The sequence below is a fragment of the Gekko japonicus genome, unplaced genomic scaffold, assembly GCF_001447785.1.
Source record: "Gekko japonicus isolate JY-2015 unplaced genomic scaffold, Gekko_japonicus_V1.1 scaffold622, whole genome shotgun sequence".
In the NCBI taxonomy this organism is placed as follows: Eukaryota; Metazoa; Chordata; class Lepidosauria; order Squamata; family Gekkonidae; genus Gekko; species Gekko japonicus.
The window spans coordinates 755,243-773,521 of NW_015175988.1; the positions used below are offsets into that span (position 1 = coordinate 755,243).

Sequence of the window (18,279 nt, forward strand, 5' to 3'; positions counted from 1 at the left end):
TTTCAGAATAGTTATATGTAGATTCTTTGGGCCTAGCTTCTGGTTTCATTGAAGCCAATGAAGTTATAGCAAAATAGATACACATACCTGAAAACAAGGAAATCTGTCCTCAGGCTAAGAGCCATTGCAAATAAGCTGAAGTGCTAAATTCTTAGATCCCATGTAAGCAATGTTCCCTCTAAGCTGTGGAGTCTTGTGAGCAAAAATTCTACTTTGTGAGCTGCTGGCATTAAAGTTGTGAGCGAGCAATTTGGCTACTGCATAAATTAGTTTGCTCTGGGGCCATTCCCTTCCTGAGCTGAGACAAAAATGTGTGAGCCAGAGGCTAAAAAACTGTGAGCTAGCTCACACTAACTCAGCTTAGAGGGAACACTGCATGTAAGCTTGTTTTATTTTTTAAAAATTTTTGTGTTAAAGGGAAAGTTGATGTGTCTGAGCTGAACAAGATCTACAGCAGCCATCTGAATTCCAGAAGGAGTGACAGGAAGCTGAATAAGAAAGAAGAATTGTGGGAGAGACTGCAGGGGTTCTGGAAGGTAGGGTTTTAAGGTGCCCCCATGCATCTGCATTGTATTAATTGGGTTCTCACAGGTGCCTTGGGTGAAGAATGCAGGCTCCATATTCTTGCCTCGTATAAATTCTGTCCTACATTTCTTCCATTCATTTGACATTTCAGTGAAGCTCCTGGCAGTAGTTGTATGGAAACTATTTGTTTTTCCAAAAGGTAGAGATTAAAATTGAGGTAGTAATTGCAAACAGGGTGAATTATGCCAAGACTTTTGCACTATTGCTTCAGGTGCCAAAAAGGCTTTTGAAATTTGCCTTTCTAGCAGTAATTTGGGAATGATTCTTTTAATTAACTCTATTCAGCATTTCCTAATAGGTTTAGGTATTCATTTTTTATGAAATAGAAATGACAAAGAAATGGGTGAGATTTTCCCCACCATATTCTCATGCAGTTAGTTGTGTCCCCTTTTTGTCACAGGGATATACTATGGTATAAAGTTCAGAATTAGAATCCAGCACAGCAATCTCTCTCCACTCTTGTTGCTGACACTGTCAAATGTTCAAGATGTATCCAGGCACTTTGGCTGCGGAAGGGTATGCCTGGCAGGGCAGAATGTAAGAGAAACTGAGAAGAAAGCCGGAAGGAAATTTGCACTTTATTCATTGTACAAGAGAAGAGGACAACAACATTCTCCTTCTGGCTTGTGCCTCTGAGTAATAAATTATGAATACACTGTTAATAGAAGTGTCCCCATTCCCGTAAGAACTATTATAAATATCTTAGAATATTATGAATATAATCCCGGAAAACAATTAGCACTAGTATTTCTAGATGCGGAGAAAGCATTTGATAACGTTAATTGGGAATTTCTGAAATACAAGTTAGAAGTATGGGAATGTGGGAAAATCTTTATGAAGATGATAGTGGCTACATACAAAGAACAATGGGTGAAAATAAATATCAATGGAGAATTAACACAAAATATACGGATACAGAAAGGAACAAGACAAGGCTGTCCACTATCACCATTACTATTTATTTTTGGATTAGAGACACTAAATGATATGGTGAGAAATAATGCAAACATACGGGGACTCAGAGTCAAGGGTGAACAATTCAAGCTACAAGCCTTCGCTGATGACCTTGTATTTATTTTGGAAAAACCAGTAACCTCTATAAGGCATCTGATGATCCAACTGCAAGAATACGACTCCTTAGCAGAACTTAAAATTAATATTAAGAAAAAGATTATAACAAAAATTGTACTAAAGAAGAAATAAACAATATACAATTGATTACAAATATTGAGGTGGCAAAGAAAGTGAAATACTTAGGTTATTACTATTACAAACAAAAACGCACAATTGTATGAAAACAATTATAAAGTATTAATAGAAGAAATCAAGAAAGATTTACATAAATGGCATGACTTACACATTTCATTTATGGGCAGAATTGCCACAATAAAAATGAATATCTTGCCACGTTTTTTGTTTTTGGTTAGCAGACACAGAGGGGTAGCAGTATGGCAATCGTATTACATACAGAAATACTGCAACAGTGCAACCAATATAAATACAAATAATTGTATGAACACTACAGAATAATCACTCCATGATGTTTCTCAATCTAGGTGTCACGAGAAGAACATACAAGTTGTCATGAAGAAGGACGAACTTCCCCGGAGTAACCGTTTCGTTTCGATATTTCTTTTTCATAGCTTTTCCAGCTTACCTAAGGGACCGCCTTTCCTCATATGTTCCCCCGCGAGCACTTCGGTCTGGGACCCAACACTTCCTGGCAATGCCAGGTCCCAAAGAGGCCAGGCTGGCCGCTACCAGGGCCAGGGCTTTCTCGGTGGCGGCTCCTACCTGGTGGAATGAGCTCCCGGAGGAGATCCGGGCCCTGCGGGACCTTATGCAGTTCCGCAGGGCCTGTAAGACGGAGCTCTTCCACCAGGCGTATGAGTAGGAGCCGCCACTAACATCACCGCTATTCCATCTATACCTGGCCCTGGATGAGGTGAACATCAGTCCCTGGAGCAGATGAGGCTGAACAGTTATAAAAAATGCCATCTGATCTTATGTTGAACATCTAGAGCACTCTAGTCAAATAATTGTTAAGAATGTTTTTGTATTGTGGGATTTATAAATGTTTTTAAATTTGTTTTATATTGGCATTGCCACCTGTAAGCCGCCCTGAGCCCGCATCGCGGGGAGGGCGGAGTATAAATCGAATTAAATAAATAAATAAATAAATACAAATATCCTGACAAGAAACATAAACATTACTCATAACAGGAAACCATCCCCGCCTTAATACACAAACCATCAAAAATTCAGAAACATATATACAGTTCTGCTTCCACTTATTCATTCACCTTCCGAAAGGATATCTCTAATTCTATGAATAAAACATATTTGATTATATTAAATGTCTTAATTTCATTATTCTATATCCATACATAAGTGCTATATTCTTTATACAAGATACATATGTAAAAAATCCTTACCCCAGCAACTTCGGAATAACTTATAACCGGCACATAGCCTATGTATCAAATCGGGCTGATCAGCCTTAGCAATAGCCCTCATTGCTTGATCTTATATCCTAATTGATGTGTCACCTGCTTCCTAAAAGACGTTGCCAACTTACTATGTTTGTTGTTTCCAACACATTCATATCATTGTTCATACCAGAACCCAAAGACAAGCAAAAGAGCAAAACAATACTTATCCACGCAACCTAATGTACGTCCATAAACCTACAGTTAAAAATTCTCACTCTAAGTTGTTACAAAAAACATGACAGTTCAAGGGCTGCATTCAATCCCACTGGTTGAATCGTATCCAATCTAAAGCACCAATAGGCTTCCCTTTGAAGTAGTATTTTACATGTGTCACAGGACTCATAGGGTTTAGAGCGAATGACTTCCAAAACTGTACACTTAAAATCATCTGGGCGATGGCCCGCCTCCAAAAAATGAGGTACCAGGGGGGCTTCTTGGCAAGCATGTCTATGTCTTGATTTATGCTCAAGCACCCGGGTTCTAAGTGCTCGTGAGGACTGACCTACATATTTCAAACCACAGCCACACATTAAAAGGTAAACTATCCCTTTCGTGGCACAGGTCGAAAAATGAGTGATATCCTTTCTGTAGTTCACCTCTGGAAAGTCCAATACGTCTGTTTCCCACATCTATGGGCATGCAGCGCATTTCTTACACCTAAAATGGCCCCTAGGGAGGGTATCCTGTTGACTACTCTGATGTAGGTCGGCCCTAATGATCTTATTCCTTATGCTACTGGTCTTTCTAAAGCCTATGGTCGGAAGATTTTGACACAAGGGTACATTGTTAAGCATATGCCAATGACGCAAAACTATCCTTTTAATGTCATATGATCTATTGGTGAAGTCCAGAGCCCAATGTAGTTTGTCCTCACAACGTTTAGGTCTTCCTTGTAACAGGTCTACTCTATTTCTCCGCCTGGCTCTAAACCTAGCTGTTTCAATTATCCCTGGTGGATATCCTCTGTCCCTGAATAGCCGACTGAGTCTGTCTGACTCTTTTTCAAAATCTTCTTCGATTGTGGAATTTCTTTTTGCTCTCAAAAACTGTCCATAAGGGAGGTTTACTTTGAGATGACTTACTTGGTGCGAATTATAATGTAAATAGGAGTTCCTATCTGTACTCTTGTTGTATGGACGAATTGCCAACTTATTGGCTCTAACATACACAGTAGTGTCTAAAAAATTCAATTCAGTAATACTCATAGAATGTGCAAATTCGATGGATTCATGGACTGTATTTAACCATCCCACAAACTGTTCTACAACCTCTATTTTATCAAAGGGCATGAACAAATCGTCTATGTAACATTTGAAAAATACAATATGCTCCCAAAAAGGATTGGTACTCTCATTCATAATCCATTTATTCTCAAATTCACCCATGAAAAGGTTGGCAACACTGGACGCAAAAGAGCTGCCCATTGCTACCCCTTTAATTTGAAAGTAGAACTCATTGCCAAACCTAAAAAAGCTTTTTTCAAAGATAATATCTATCAGGTCTAGTAGAAAATGTGTGGAAGGAACACTATGCACTCTCTGCTCCAATGTCCTAAGCAAGCATGACCTCGCCTTTTCGTGCGGGATGTTGGTGTAAAGTGAATTGACATCGAGCCTTCGGATATCATCAGACCTTCCACCTGTTTAATAAAGGCACATGTATATTTAATATAAGAGGGAAGAGTCTCCACAAGGGGTAGAGAAAGGAATCTACATATTTGGACATATTTGATTTTAAGTGTACAGTTTTGGAAGTCATTCGCTCTAAACCCTATGAGTCCTGTGACACACGTAAAATACTACTTCAAAGGGGAGCCTATTGGTGCTTTAAATTGTATACGATTCAACCAGTGGGATTGAATGCAGCCCTGGAGCTGTCATGTTTTTTGTAACAACTTAGAGTGAGAATTTTTTATTTATTTACGCCCTGGGCCGTATGGGTAGGGCGGGATATAAATCCCAAGAATAAATAAATAAATAAATAAATAACAACTTAGAGTGAGAATTTTTAACTGTAGGTTTATGGACGTACATTAGGTTGCGTGGATAAGTATTGTTTTGCTCTTTTGTCTGTCTTTGGGTTCTGGTATGAACAATGATATGAATGTGTTGGAAACAACAAACATAGTAAGTTGGCAACGTCTTTTAGGAAGCAGGTGACACATCAATTAGGATATAAGATCAAGCAATGAGGGCTATTGCTAAGGCTGATCAGCCTGATTTGATAGATAGGCTATGTGCCGGTTATAAGTTATTCCGAAGTTGCTGGGGTAAGGATTTTTTACATATGTATCTTGTATAAAGAATATAGCACTTATGTATGGATATAGAATAATGAAATTAAGACATTTAATATAATCAAATATGTTTTATTCATAGAATTAGAGATATCCTTTCGGAAGGTGAATGAATAAGTGAAAGCAGAACTGTATGTATGTTTCTGAATTTTTGATGGTTTGTGTATTAAGGCGGGGATGGTTTCCTGTTATGAGTAATGTTTATGTTTCTTGTCAGGATATTTGTATGAAAAAGAAATATCGAAACGAAACAGTTACTCCGGGGAAGTTCGTCCTTCTTCATGACAACTTGTATGTTCTTCTCATGACGCCTAGATTGAGAAAAAAAGAATAAGATTAAACATCATGCAGTGATTATTCTGTAGTGTTCATACAATTATTTGTATTTATATTGGTTGCACTGTTGCAGTATTTCTGTATGTAATACTTTTTTGTTTTTGGCACAATGTATACCGATACTGAAAAACAATAAAATATGCGAGGATTTAGATCAAATAGTAAGAAAATTCATATGGCAAGCTAAGAGAGCGCGTATTAAGTTGAAGTTGCTGTGTGATAAAAAAGAAAGAGGAGGGTTTGGATTACCAGATTGGCAACTGTACTATAAGGCGACTGCGATGGGATGGATACGAGAATGGATATTATTAGAGGACAAGAGAACACTAACTCTAGAAAGTCATGATCTACACATGGGCTGGCATGCCTAAGTGTGGTATAACAAAGACAAAATACAACAAAACTTCCAAAAGCATATAGTTAGAGAAGCACTAATAAAAATATGGAGAAACATAAAAGAGAAGTTCTATGACAAAACACCTATGTGGGTATCTCCGCTAGAGTTGTTTATAATGCCAATTTTAATGACAGAAAATAAAAATGCCAACTATGAAATACTACTAACAAAAATAATGAATTAAAATCCTTTGAAGCAGTACAAGCATTAAACATTAATCTTACAAATTGGGGAAAAGTACAATTAAAATCAGGATTTGCAAATGACAAAATAAGAAACTTTGTAAAAACAAAATCAGAGTTCGATAAATTGTGGTTGTCATCTGCGGATAAAGTGATTCAAAAGTTATATAATTTCTTACTAAATAATGAGATGCAAGATGAGATAATAAAACCATCTATGAGAGTTTGGATGAAGGATCTGGGATACAACATAAATTTAGACAAATGGTCAAAAATATGGAAATCAACAAAATTATTAAGAGCTACAACATATAAGGAAAATATCTCTAAAATGTGTTATAGGTGGCATTGGACACTGGACAAGAGTGCTAAATGCTACAAAAATGTCTCAGGGAACTGTTGGAGATGTTAAAAAAACATTGGATCATATTACCATATATGGTGGAGATGCGAGAAGGTCAGCAGATTCTGGAAAATTATCAAACAATTAATAGTAGAGATAACTGAAATAGATTTGAAGTTAGAACCAGAAGTATACTTACTTAATATGTTACCATATGGGATTAAATACAATGACATGTTTGATATTATATATCCTTACTACGTCTAGAATTCTCATAGTGAAATGTTGGAAATCAGAATACCAGGTAGAGAAGAATTAATTATGAAAATTATGGAAATAAAAGAAATGGATAAAGTAAATATGATACTATCAGGAAAAAATGAAAATATGTTTAAAAAAAGATGGCAAAAAATAGATAGATGGATGGGAAAAAATGTGTAATGTAAACTCCAAAATTTGTTGTATAAGATTATATCTTGTGGGGGTTTTTTTGGTTGTTATGGAAAAAGATAAATAAACTATATTAAAAAAAACAGTTGTAAAGCAATAAATATGTTAAAATAGCAGGGGGGGAAGAAGTGTTCCCATTCCCCCATTCTTAAAAAATAATTTAAAAAAAGATTTACAAAAACCGGGTCCCTGTTCTGAGTGGGCTGTCTGTAGTCTGTTCCTCTTGGAGTCTGTGGTTTCCTATTGCTCTGTAGATTAGTATCCTGCTGCGAGCTTGGAGGTGCAGTTGTCGCATGATCAAGTTCCTTTGTTTATTCCATTTTTATCCTGCCCTTCCTCCTAAGAGCTTAAGGTGGCATATAGGGTTCTCCTCTCCCCCATTTTATTCTCACAACACTCTGTGAGTTACGTTAGGCAATGAGAGAATGTCTGACCCATTGTCAGCCAGTGAGCTTAACAGCTGAGCAGCACTTTGAGCTCTGATCAGCCCAGTCCTAAAGGGCCACTACACCCAACAGTGGCTCTCTGAAGGAGGCCTGTTAACGTACCTCTGTTTCTTCTCGTCTTCTCTAGTCTCTTCTGAATCTTCCTGATGATTCCAGCAGCATTTCGGAAGATTCATCATTTTTGAACAGCGGTGGAGATTCTTTAAGATCGTTACACCTCCACGATGAAATTGAAAATCTGGTTGGCAGGGCCATTCCTGGCCTCCTGGAAGTTATTCTCAGTCGCTCCATTGCTGAAGTCTACAAACATGTCCTGCAAGCCGCTTTTCCAAGCGAAGATCAAAAGTTAAGTTGCAACAGCTCCGAAAAAAGGAAACGGAGAAACAGTAGTGGAGAGGAGCCAAGGATAAAGGCTGTGAAGCCAAACGTTGGAAGGTCCCTAAAAAGTGAAGCCCACAGTGTTGGATTCGTTGCAGTAAGCCGCGGAAACCGATTGTTGTCCACAGATGAACACCTGAAGAACCAGGGTAGAGCAGGAACTCAGCTAAGAGAATCAATGCCCTTTCCACTTGTTCTAAGTGAACACAGAGGGAATGAAGTTTTGAAGAGTAATGAAACAGTTGCTAGCCATGCAAATACAACAGAAATTGACTCTGTGCAACGAACTCACCTAGAAGAGAACCTTGGAAGAACTGCTGGGAAGTTGACATTAGACGTAAGGTGGAAGTCAGACTTGGGCAAGTGTGTGGATGCCTCTCCCCTAGTTGTAGTACCAGTCATTGACCAGTTATCTGCCTCTGTATATATTGGATCTCATTCTCATGCAATTCAGGCAGTTGACTTGTATTCCGGAAAAGTGAAGTGGGAGAGATGCCTTGCAGATCGCATAGAGTCCTCTGCCTGCGTGTCTCTGTGTGGAAACTTCATAATTGTTGGTATGAATGCAAATTTTGTTTTCTTTGATGTTCTGGACAAGACTTACTGAGCATCTAGGTGCTTTTCAAGGGCAGTCGCTACATGTCTGTGAATAAACCCGTACCGTGGGGTAGCAGCAGGGCTGGTTGGAGGTGTTTCTGCGCCCTAGGCGAGGCTGCCTTATGGCGCAGATGCTAACCTCCCAGTGGGGCCTGGAGACCTGGAGACCACTGGAGCCAGCCACCCTTTTGCTGCTGCCACCACTGCCTCCCCCCCCCGCCACCACCAAAGGGGGGGAGGAGGGGGAGGCACAGCTTGGCGCCCCATCCAGGGCCCAGCGCTCTAGGCGAATGCCTAGTTGGCCTAGTGGGTGAGCCGGCCCTGGGTAGCAGATTTCTTAAAATGTGAATCCAGCATACACATCAGTGGAGACAAGTTTATGATTATCAGCTGCCCACATTTTGTTTACCTGGAGCCAGAATACAAGCTTCAGCGTCTGATGATCCTGAGCTTCTGTGGCTTGGATTATCTTCTGGAACCAGAGAGCTCCCTTTGCTTCTTCCCCTCTTTACACCATACCTACCATTGCTCTCCAGCATCCTGGGGATTACATCGTGGCCTCTCAGTTGCTTCCAGAACAGCACCCAAGATACTTGGGGAGGAGATGAAAGTGCTCTGTTGGTCCATTAGGGTTGCCATTCTCCAGGTGGTGGCTGGAGACCTCCTGGAATTATAACTGGTCTCCAGATTACAAAGATGAGTTGAGAAAACAGCTTCTTTTGATGATGGACTCTATAGCATTGTACCTCACTGAGGCCCCTCCCCTCCTGAAACCCTGCCCTCCCCAGGCTCCACCCCCCCAAATCTCCAGGAATTCCTCAGTCCAGAGCTGGCAGTCCTACTGCCCCGTTCACCTGTTGGTTGGCTCCCAGCCTTCCACGACAACAGCTGTGGCCCCATCCAGGTGTTGTTAGGGAGGACTGGTAGTCGGTAGGAAGCCCTTTGAAGGGTGGGGCTGTGTTTGGGGGCTCATGGGGAAGGTCTGGAAATTCTGAGTGAATGGAGAACGCTGTTGTTTCCCCCTGAGCAGTCTCCAGTGTGCCCTTGAAGCCTGTGGGATTTTGCCCATCTGTTATTCGCACCACTGGATTGTGAATTGAGTTCGGATACTTGTATACATTTTGAGAGCTTGTAAGTATTAGAACATTTTTTGCTTTGCTGGCATTGCAGCAGCTACAATGCATACCCAAATATCTCTATTTTCTGCCTCTTATTTTGTGCAGGGTGTTATAATGGGTTAGTCTATGTACTCAGAAGCAGTAATGGGGAAATACGATGGACGTTTGTTGCGGAAGATGCTGTGAAAAGCTCTGCAGTGATGGATCCTTCCACGGGGCTGGTTTTTGTTGGATCTCATGACCAGCATGTATATGCTTTAGATATTTATGTAAGTAGTTGTAAAGCATACAAGAACTAACAAAAATGCCTCCTTGAATGAATACCTGCTTTACTTCAAAGCAGCTCCATTAATTTAATTGGGACTCATTTCCAAGTAAGGGTGCCTAGAACTGCAGTCTTTATGCTAATAATCAAAATGGGCTCCATAAACTGAGAACTGTAGGGCATCAGCTGTTACGTATGTATTTAGGTTAATTAGATATTTAAAAGTGATTAGATTATTCAGTACTTAAAATCCTGTTTTGCCGTGTTAGTATATGCATCGGTGCTAACACCAAACCGAACTTTGTTTTACTGCTATTTTTCAACTGAGTATAGCACATCTCTCCATGTACACTTTTTGCCTCTAAATGTATATAGCACTGTTAGTTTACGGAACAGAATTGTGAACATAATTTCTTGCTGACTATGATTTAAAAAAAAAAAAAAAAAGTACTGGAGTGGGTATCTTTAGCCAGAAGAATTATCCAAGGTACAGCTGTACTAGTTTGCAAAGCTTTGGAAATATCAGCCTGCCCGTTAACCTTTCACGAAATGGCGTAATCTTGTGTTTACTTTTTGGCATGTTGACAGAAGGAAGAGTGTGTCTGGAAGTTACACACTGACGCCGGAGCTGTATTTTCCTCCCCTTGCCTAAACCTCTTGCCACACCACCTATACATTGCTACACTCGGAGGGCTGTTACTGGCTGTAAACCCTGTATGTAACTTTCTTGCCATATATGGTCCAGAAATGTGTACTGAACAAGACTGACAAAGGTGTTAAGAGCTCTGTAAGAAGGAACAGGAAGGGTTACCCATGTAGGTTAGAGGACAGCATTGTGTGGCTGATAAGGTGAGAGAAGCGGCCATAAAGATCCCACCTGACTGTGCTGATATGAGCTTTTCAGAACTCTTGTCTGGTCAGCACACCCCGAGTCCAAACCCCCCCCCCCCCCGGCAGTCCATCAACAGACCACAGTGAAGGATCGAAAACCCTGAGAATTTATTCTGTCAGATTAATTCGTAACTTTTTCAGCTGCTTTGGAGCTTTTATTGGGCATGACAAGATCTGGGGTTTTGCATTCCTGAATGTTTTATGCGACTTGTGACCTTGCATTGTGTGAGCCCACGTCAGACGGCCCTTGCAGGACAGGATGTGTTAGGATCAAAATGCAAAGCTGAACTGAGAGGCCACATTGTTCACTTGCATTGTGTTTGCCTGGAGGGTAAGAGCTTGCTGAATTTTTCCTCCTGGTCCCAGTGACAAATTTGCATGCTCCCTCTCCAAACATGTAGAGGCCTTGTCTCAGCAAGTCTAATAATATTTCTCAGGTACAAAAGGGCAGGCAGGCAGTATTTTGAAAAAGATGTTTTCAGGAATTCATGTCTTCTGTTTGGAACTATACCCTTCCATGGCCCACCTACCTGGTGGAATGAGCTCCCATATGAGATCAGGGCCCTGCGAGACCTTTTACAGTTCCGCAGGGCCTGCAAGACGGAGCTCTTCCACCAGGCTTTTAACTAGGGCGACGGACGTCCCTCCTTCCTTACTGGGCCTCCCCTCAGCGAGTCAGAACTGTGGCATCTGTGAGGCCTTAATTTTAATGACATCTGCACCGGGTAAAGGATAGTTCTGTATTTTATTGGTGTTTTAATTCTGTTAATTTCTGTATATTGTGTTTTTATCAAATCTGATGTAACCCGCCCTGAGCCTGCTATGCGGGGAGGGCAGGATACAAGTCGAATAAAATAAATGCAAGATGCACCACAGCTGGATGCGAGCAATTGAACAAAAATGTGAAATATATGCTGATGGATCTACTGTCCATATTCCCAGAAATGTGAATGTAGGCGAAATTGTTAAAGTGGCTTCAGTGCAGGAACAGCTCCTCCCACAGAAAGCCCATTGCCTGTCCACTTTTTAAAGGGAAACCTTTAGTCTTTCTCCCAGTAACAGATAATTCCAAATTAGGGTTGTCAGCAATGTTCCCTCTAAGCTGTGGGGTCTTGTGAGCAAAAATTCTACTTTGTGAGCTACTGGCATTAAAGTTCTGAGTGAGCAATTTGGCTGCTGCATCAATTAGTTTGCTCTGGAGCCATCCCTCCTGAGCTAAGACAGAGGCTAAAAAACTGTGAGCTAGCTCGCACTAACTCAGCTTAGAGGGAACACTGGTTGTCAGCCCCCAGGTGGGGCCTAGAGCTCTACCGGAATTACAACTGATCTCCAGATGACAGAATCAGTTCACCTGGAGAAAATGGTTGCTTTGAAAGGTGGACTCTATGGCATTGCACCCCATTGAAGTCTCTCCCCTCCCCAAACACAACTTTTCTCAGGCTCCACCCAAAAATCTCCAGGTACTTCCCAATCCAGACCTGGCAACCCTATTCGAGACCTTTGCTCAGGTGCTAAGTCAACCCTTTAGTCAGAACCATGGAGGGCCCTGAACAGTATGTTTGGTTCACATTGACAGGTTACGGGGAGTCCAATCTGGAAAGGCGTTTGTGGAAAACCTGTCTTTTCATCACCACATTGCAACAAGGACTGTGTGTGTGTCGGATGTGTAGATGGAAATTTGTATTGCTTTAGCCACTTCGGAGAAAAGGTAAAAACAGCCCCTCATACTACCATTCTACAGAAAATGTACAGCAGCTCTCATAATTTCTTACCTAATATATGAAACTGTGAAGTGAACAGTGCTGAATTTGCTACCTTAGTCCTTGCGTATATTTGATCAAACTAATTGCAAGGAGAGATAAAGATTATCGACACTTTGCATTATCATTTTGTTCCTAATGTTAAATCGGTGTATGTTTTGGCAGCGCTAAGTGAAATTTAAATTATGTACTTAACTTCCTAATATTGTTTTATAGGTCTGGCAGTTTTCCACTAATGGGCCAATTTTTTCATCACCATGCCTTTCCAGTTTTGCTAGAGAAGTATTCTTTGGCTCCCATGACCACTTTACTTACTGTTGTAATAGGGAAGGTGATTTAATGTGGAAATTTGAAACCACATCAACAGTATATGCAACACCATTTGTTTTCCACAGTCGTGACTTGGAGGATAAAACACTTCTGGCAGTAATATCTACAGATGGCAGAATTTGGATCTTGAACGCTAAGACTGGTGTGGTAGAAGGTTCAGGGAAACTTCCAGGGGAAGTGTTCTCTTCTCCTGTCGTATGGGGAACTAAGCTTGTTGTTGGCTGTAGAAATAACTATGTTTATTGCCTGGATTTATGTATATCAAAAAACAGTAAGACTGCCTGAAATCTGCAGTGGACAGTTTCCTTTTCAGACTTTTCCTCCCATATGTTTGAGCTCTGGTTATTCCAACTGTGCACCTTTTGGACCCTGTCATGTTTATAAAAATAAAGCATCAAAGGCAAGGTTGTGTTAACAATTTAAACTAACAATATGATCTGCATCTCCGCTAAGCCTGGGTGCTTAAAATTAAATTGATGCCATTGTTTGTGCATATTGTACAGATAACCAGGAATCCTTTAGAAAGCATATTAGACGTGGTTATAACTAGCTATATGTATTAGCTAATTAAAAGCATGATAAATATGCACTGTGTTTGTTGCCAACTCAGATTCATTAACACACTTTCAAAACTGGAATTGAATTTTTCTCAGGGACAAATGGTGATATGTAACATTTAACAACTTGTTTAAAATAATACGAGGCTATGAATGTACAAACCCATAATCATTTGATTGCAGCAAAAATTGTTTGGGGCATGTTACTGAAAACTACTGAGTTAGTTAACTAAGACCTTAGGTATTGTAGGAACAGATGAGCTGACTGATGCAGTTTCCCAAAGAATGGATCTGTTCACTTCAGTAACTTCTAGTGGAGAACTCTTGCAATTTTGAAAGTTTGTATGAACGATAAATTAAAATGGATATATTTAAGATGTTTAGATAGTTCCAAATATTAGAAGTGCCTGGCTCTGTTTTGTTTCCCCATAGCATCTGTTTTACTAATGGCATACTTATGGCATGTTGAAGAATTGTGCACATTGCACGGAGGAACTATTAAAGGTAACAATAACCTCCTAAGACATATGTCAGTAACACTTACTGATCAGGATCTCCACCTGTGTGACGAAGTGTGCACTCACACGACAGCTCACATCTTGATTAAAAAACTATTGGTTCTAAAGGTGCCATTGGACTCTAACTTTGTTGTATTGCTTCAGACCAACAGGGCTGCCCACCTTGATCTATATTTGTGGGCTGAGTTCATGGGTGGATGTCATAGTATTCAACTGATTTTTTTTTCTCCAGATGAAAGAAGATAAATTAATATTATTTGGTAATACAGAAATTTGTTGTACTGTAATTGTTTACATATTGCCAGAGAGGATGAAGTTGAGAATTTAAATATCTATGTCATTACAGAGCTTTTTACAAAAGTGAATGAATGAATGAACGATGAATAAAAAGGACTTTCACAGCCACATGAACACTTGCAAGGTTTTTTTTTTAATTGAAATAGAACAAATTTTCAGTGATGGACCATTTACATTGAAATTTGACAATCAAAAACTGAAAATAGAAATTGCACTAGTATATTCTTTAGTCATATGACATTTTACTCAGGTTTTATTGTTGGTAAAAACACATAGTTAGGTTCCTGTAGCAATGCAGGCCCTCCTTATAAGATAAACCTGATATTTTAAACAAAAAGACAATGAATACATACATCTGATAACTTTCAGCAGGTTATAATTTAAATAGGAATTAAAATGACATTAGTATAAGAAACAATTGCACTTTAAAACATTGAAAAATTAAAAAAGTACACAAAACAAAACCCCACAATTGTACCTTTGTTTATAATTTTATACACCACTATATGAACAATAGAGGTTAATCGTACATAACCTCAGAAATAATGTTTAGGCCACAATGCAGAGAAAGTTAGTTATGCCTAATTCCTGTTGAAATCAGTGGGCTAGCATAGTCATTTGACTAGTCAAACTCCCTTGCTTTCACAACAGGATTTAAGTGGGACTAACCTCCTCCATATCATGACCTTTGTTTATAAGTTACCAAAAAAAATATATTGAGGCCATATTCTACATAGTGGTTGGGTCGGTTTTTAAACTGTTTCAGTAAAGCGTTCCAGCAGTTTGTTCATTAGGAAAGGCTGCAACAGAGCTAAAGCAAAGTAACACTTCATTGGTATTTAGTGCAAAATTTCAGGTTGACTTTACATGAAATAACAATGTTGAAAATAAAGGCTTTTAGAAATGTTTCCAAACAAATATTGTACACATTCTAGCTCTGATCCAGACACTGATTTGTGAGTGGAAAGTGTCTTCCCTTGCCATAGTTATAAAAAACAAAAAGGGCTATGCAGAGCCCCACATTTAGTACCTGGAGTCCTCCCACCTAACCAGCACAGTTACCTCCAGTACACTGATTACTTCTTAGGCAGGGTGAACACAAAGCAGGTTCTTGGCACAGCCCAGGTGCCCCATCTGCCCAACAAATTATCAGTTCTGTCAGTCCTGCTAATAATGCTGTTAGCTAGATCGGTGGGTGGGATGCAAAGGGGCCTCTCTGCTACAGCAGCCTGGGATGGATCTGCCTTCTGTTCTCCTCCTGGTCCCCTAGACTGGGGTCTGTAAATGCCATTTCCAGTATACTAGATTCTCTCATGCTTGAAAACACTTTGCTTTTGAAGCTTTAGAACTATTTACTAACTACACTGTGTGCTAACTGTGCCTAGAATTATTTTGGTAGGCCTTTTCTCTTTCATCATGCAAATACCACCTACTTTTCCTTGTAAACTTATGTCTTTTTTTCTAAAATTATGCTGTTTTCTTCTTTGCATTATCCCACCTATCTTAATCATTCCCCTTCCCCAACTTGTTATTTTCCCATTTCCAAAAAACCCCCCAAAACTAACCATGGGAATAGATCTTAGGAAACATAGAACTTAAATTGCAAGTTATGCAGTTTAGAGGTTTAAGCCTATCTACATTTAAGTGCACATTAAAAATATTTTAATATACCAGCAACAGGATGCTTTTACACCAAGCAAAGTAGGCTGGTAACTTGTTTGCATTTCTCCTCTTCTCTCTTACTGTCCCAGATCCAATAGACACTCCTTCTGTTATCCATGACTTACATCTCTCTAGTATAATGGAGTGTTTGGTGAGTTGTGGATGACCACATAACTGAAATCCACAAAGGTTTATTTTCCTGCTGCAGCTTCACCCAAGAAGAGCTTAATCTGTGCTTTTGGCTTCCCACTCCCTACAAGCCGATGTGGATGAAAAGATCATGTGGGTTAAATGAAAGGGTGCAGCATTACCCAATGTTACACTGCCTGGGAAGTTCCCCACTTGACACATGGAAGCAAATAACGTGAACTATTTTCATGCTCATCATTAAGACCCCTCATGGAATCCTAAAAACAGTATTTGCCTTGCATTACGCCTTCCTGAAGCTAATCATAATCTTTTCTGAAAACAGTGGGTCTTTGGGGATGCTTATGGTTTGAATTCACACAAGAAACAAAAATTACCTTGATAACCCAACAACTGCAGAACAACCCCCCTTGGTCTAGACACACAACCAGTGAACCTAGTGGGCTCTTGAACACCATCTCGGTGGATCTGTTGATGATGGCTATTTCTAAACAGCACAGGCCATCTTGCCATTTCTGTACTCTATAGCAGAACTGCAGGACTCATACTGTTTCCTGTAACATCTACAGAATTTTCCCTCATTCTGCCAGAATAAATTACATGAAAGGCTGTGTTGAATGAGCAGCTTGGTCTCTCTTACAATGTTCTCCATCATATGTGGAATAGTTAGAACACCTTTCTTACAGCTGAATCCACAGTCTCGTTAAGATAAAATTCTATTTAAAGCCCTTGAAGTCAATGAGACTAATGGGAATTTACTGCTTTGTGGACCTTGTTATGATTCTTCAGGTATATGAAACCATTTTAAAGAAATCATGAAACCATTTTCTTCAAAGACTTAAATGCAAGATTTCACTTGCCATTTTTTTTTTTAAAAAAAAGTTCTACAGTCTGAAAAAAGACTGGACTTTGCTTGTTATATCAGTGTAAGTACTGAGAATGCGACAGCTACATTGCTTCTAAACATGCTTTCAACAACAGTGGTGCAGTGATGTTTTGCTAGCATGACACTTTGTTAGTCTGGCACATCTGTCAAAGTACTAATTAAATACCAAAGACAGAATTATTTTCCTGAAAGCAAGCAGAGTATCAGGTCCATAATGAAATTTGAATAATCTAATTCCAGTTTAATTTTTAAAAACAATTCTACAGTTGCCTATTTTCAGAAATTTACTGTATTGCACTTTCCCATGTTGATATGTTGGACTGGAGACAGATATGGATGAAAGTTGTTATTCTGTCAAGGGGGTTGATGTATAGCATTTAAATTATGCATCATTTGTAAGATTTGAGGGCTTGCCATCCCATGTGCTTGTAAATCTGAATTGCTGCTGCATGATGCTCCTCACCAGTGAAAGAGAGAAGTGTAGTGAGGCGCCCTACATTACTGCACATCCTGCTTCTGCCAGTGAAAATCTTGCAGTGCAATTTTCATGTGTGCTTCTGCATGGTGTGGAGAACCACATAGAGGAAGGCAGTAGGAAAATACACATTTGCTATTCCCATATTTATCATATTAATTGTTATATCTAGACTACTCCTGTTAGAAGCTGCTGATCAAGGCAAGTCTGGCAATTATCAATCTTCCTTAAAAATTACACAACCTGTGAAAACATCAAAACAGGATCTTATTGTAGGGTGGCTAACCTGCTACCTGCACTTGGAGAAACTCCTAGACAAAGCTCTGTATGGTAGGACTATGGATATTCATGCTTTCATGAGACTTGAAAGAAATTATTTCAGCATCCTCGTCATTGGGTTGGTTACATTAATAAAAGCTAATCGTCATATATTCTGATGACTACTGAGACAGGAATGGCTCTTTCCAAATCCTGTACCTGAGCAGAGGGTGGCTTGTTTGTTTTTAATTTCCCAGTAAATGGCATTACATTCTCAATTCGAAATTGGAAACATGCACCTTACATTCATTTTCAAAACGGAAGCAGCTGGACTCTACGTTGTTTGCAATAATATAGTCAAAGACCAAGTAGAAATCCAAACCCCTAGGAGTCAGACTTGAGGAACACTGGAACAGAAATTCTTAAAGTAGTCAGAATCTAAAACTTCCTGATCTTTTTTTCACTTAGATGAAACCTGCATGTCTCTTCCCCTTTAGCTGGATGCTTAAAGCAATAGATTCTATAAGGTAGATGAAACCTGCAACGAGCCAGCAAAAACGGAAAACTGAAGTGCTTATATTCTTCTAGGATTTGCACTTAATTTTGTCCAGTT

General features: G+C 39.6%; 1 protein-coding gene across 4 annotated transcripts in view; it reads left to right on the forward strand.

Moving 5' to 3' along the window:
• AASDH (aminoadipate-semialdehyde dehydrogenase) overlaps positions 1 to 14,341 on the forward strand; it is a 39,611-nt gene extending 25,270 nt beyond the window's left edge. For all 4 annotated transcript variants that reach the window (XM_015426323.1, XM_015426327.1, XM_015426324.1 and 1 more), the window contains exons 10-15: positions 418 to 536; positions 7,655 to 8,462; positions 9,726 to 9,889; positions 10,474 to 10,599; positions 12,353 to 12,484; positions 12,753 to 14,341. In XM_015426323.1, the coding sequence (XP_015281809.1) occupies positions 418 to 536; positions 7,655 to 8,462; positions 9,726 to 9,889; positions 10,474 to 10,599; positions 12,353 to 12,484; positions 12,753 to 13,151 (1,748 nt within the window). In that variant the 3' untranslated portion in view covers positions 13,152 to 14,341. The remainder of the gene's footprint in view (positions 1 to 417; positions 537 to 7,654; positions 8,463 to 9,725; positions 9,890 to 10,473; positions 10,600 to 12,352; positions 12,485 to 12,752) is intronic.
• The last annotated feature ends 3,938 nt before the right edge of the window (positions 14,342 to 18,279 follow it).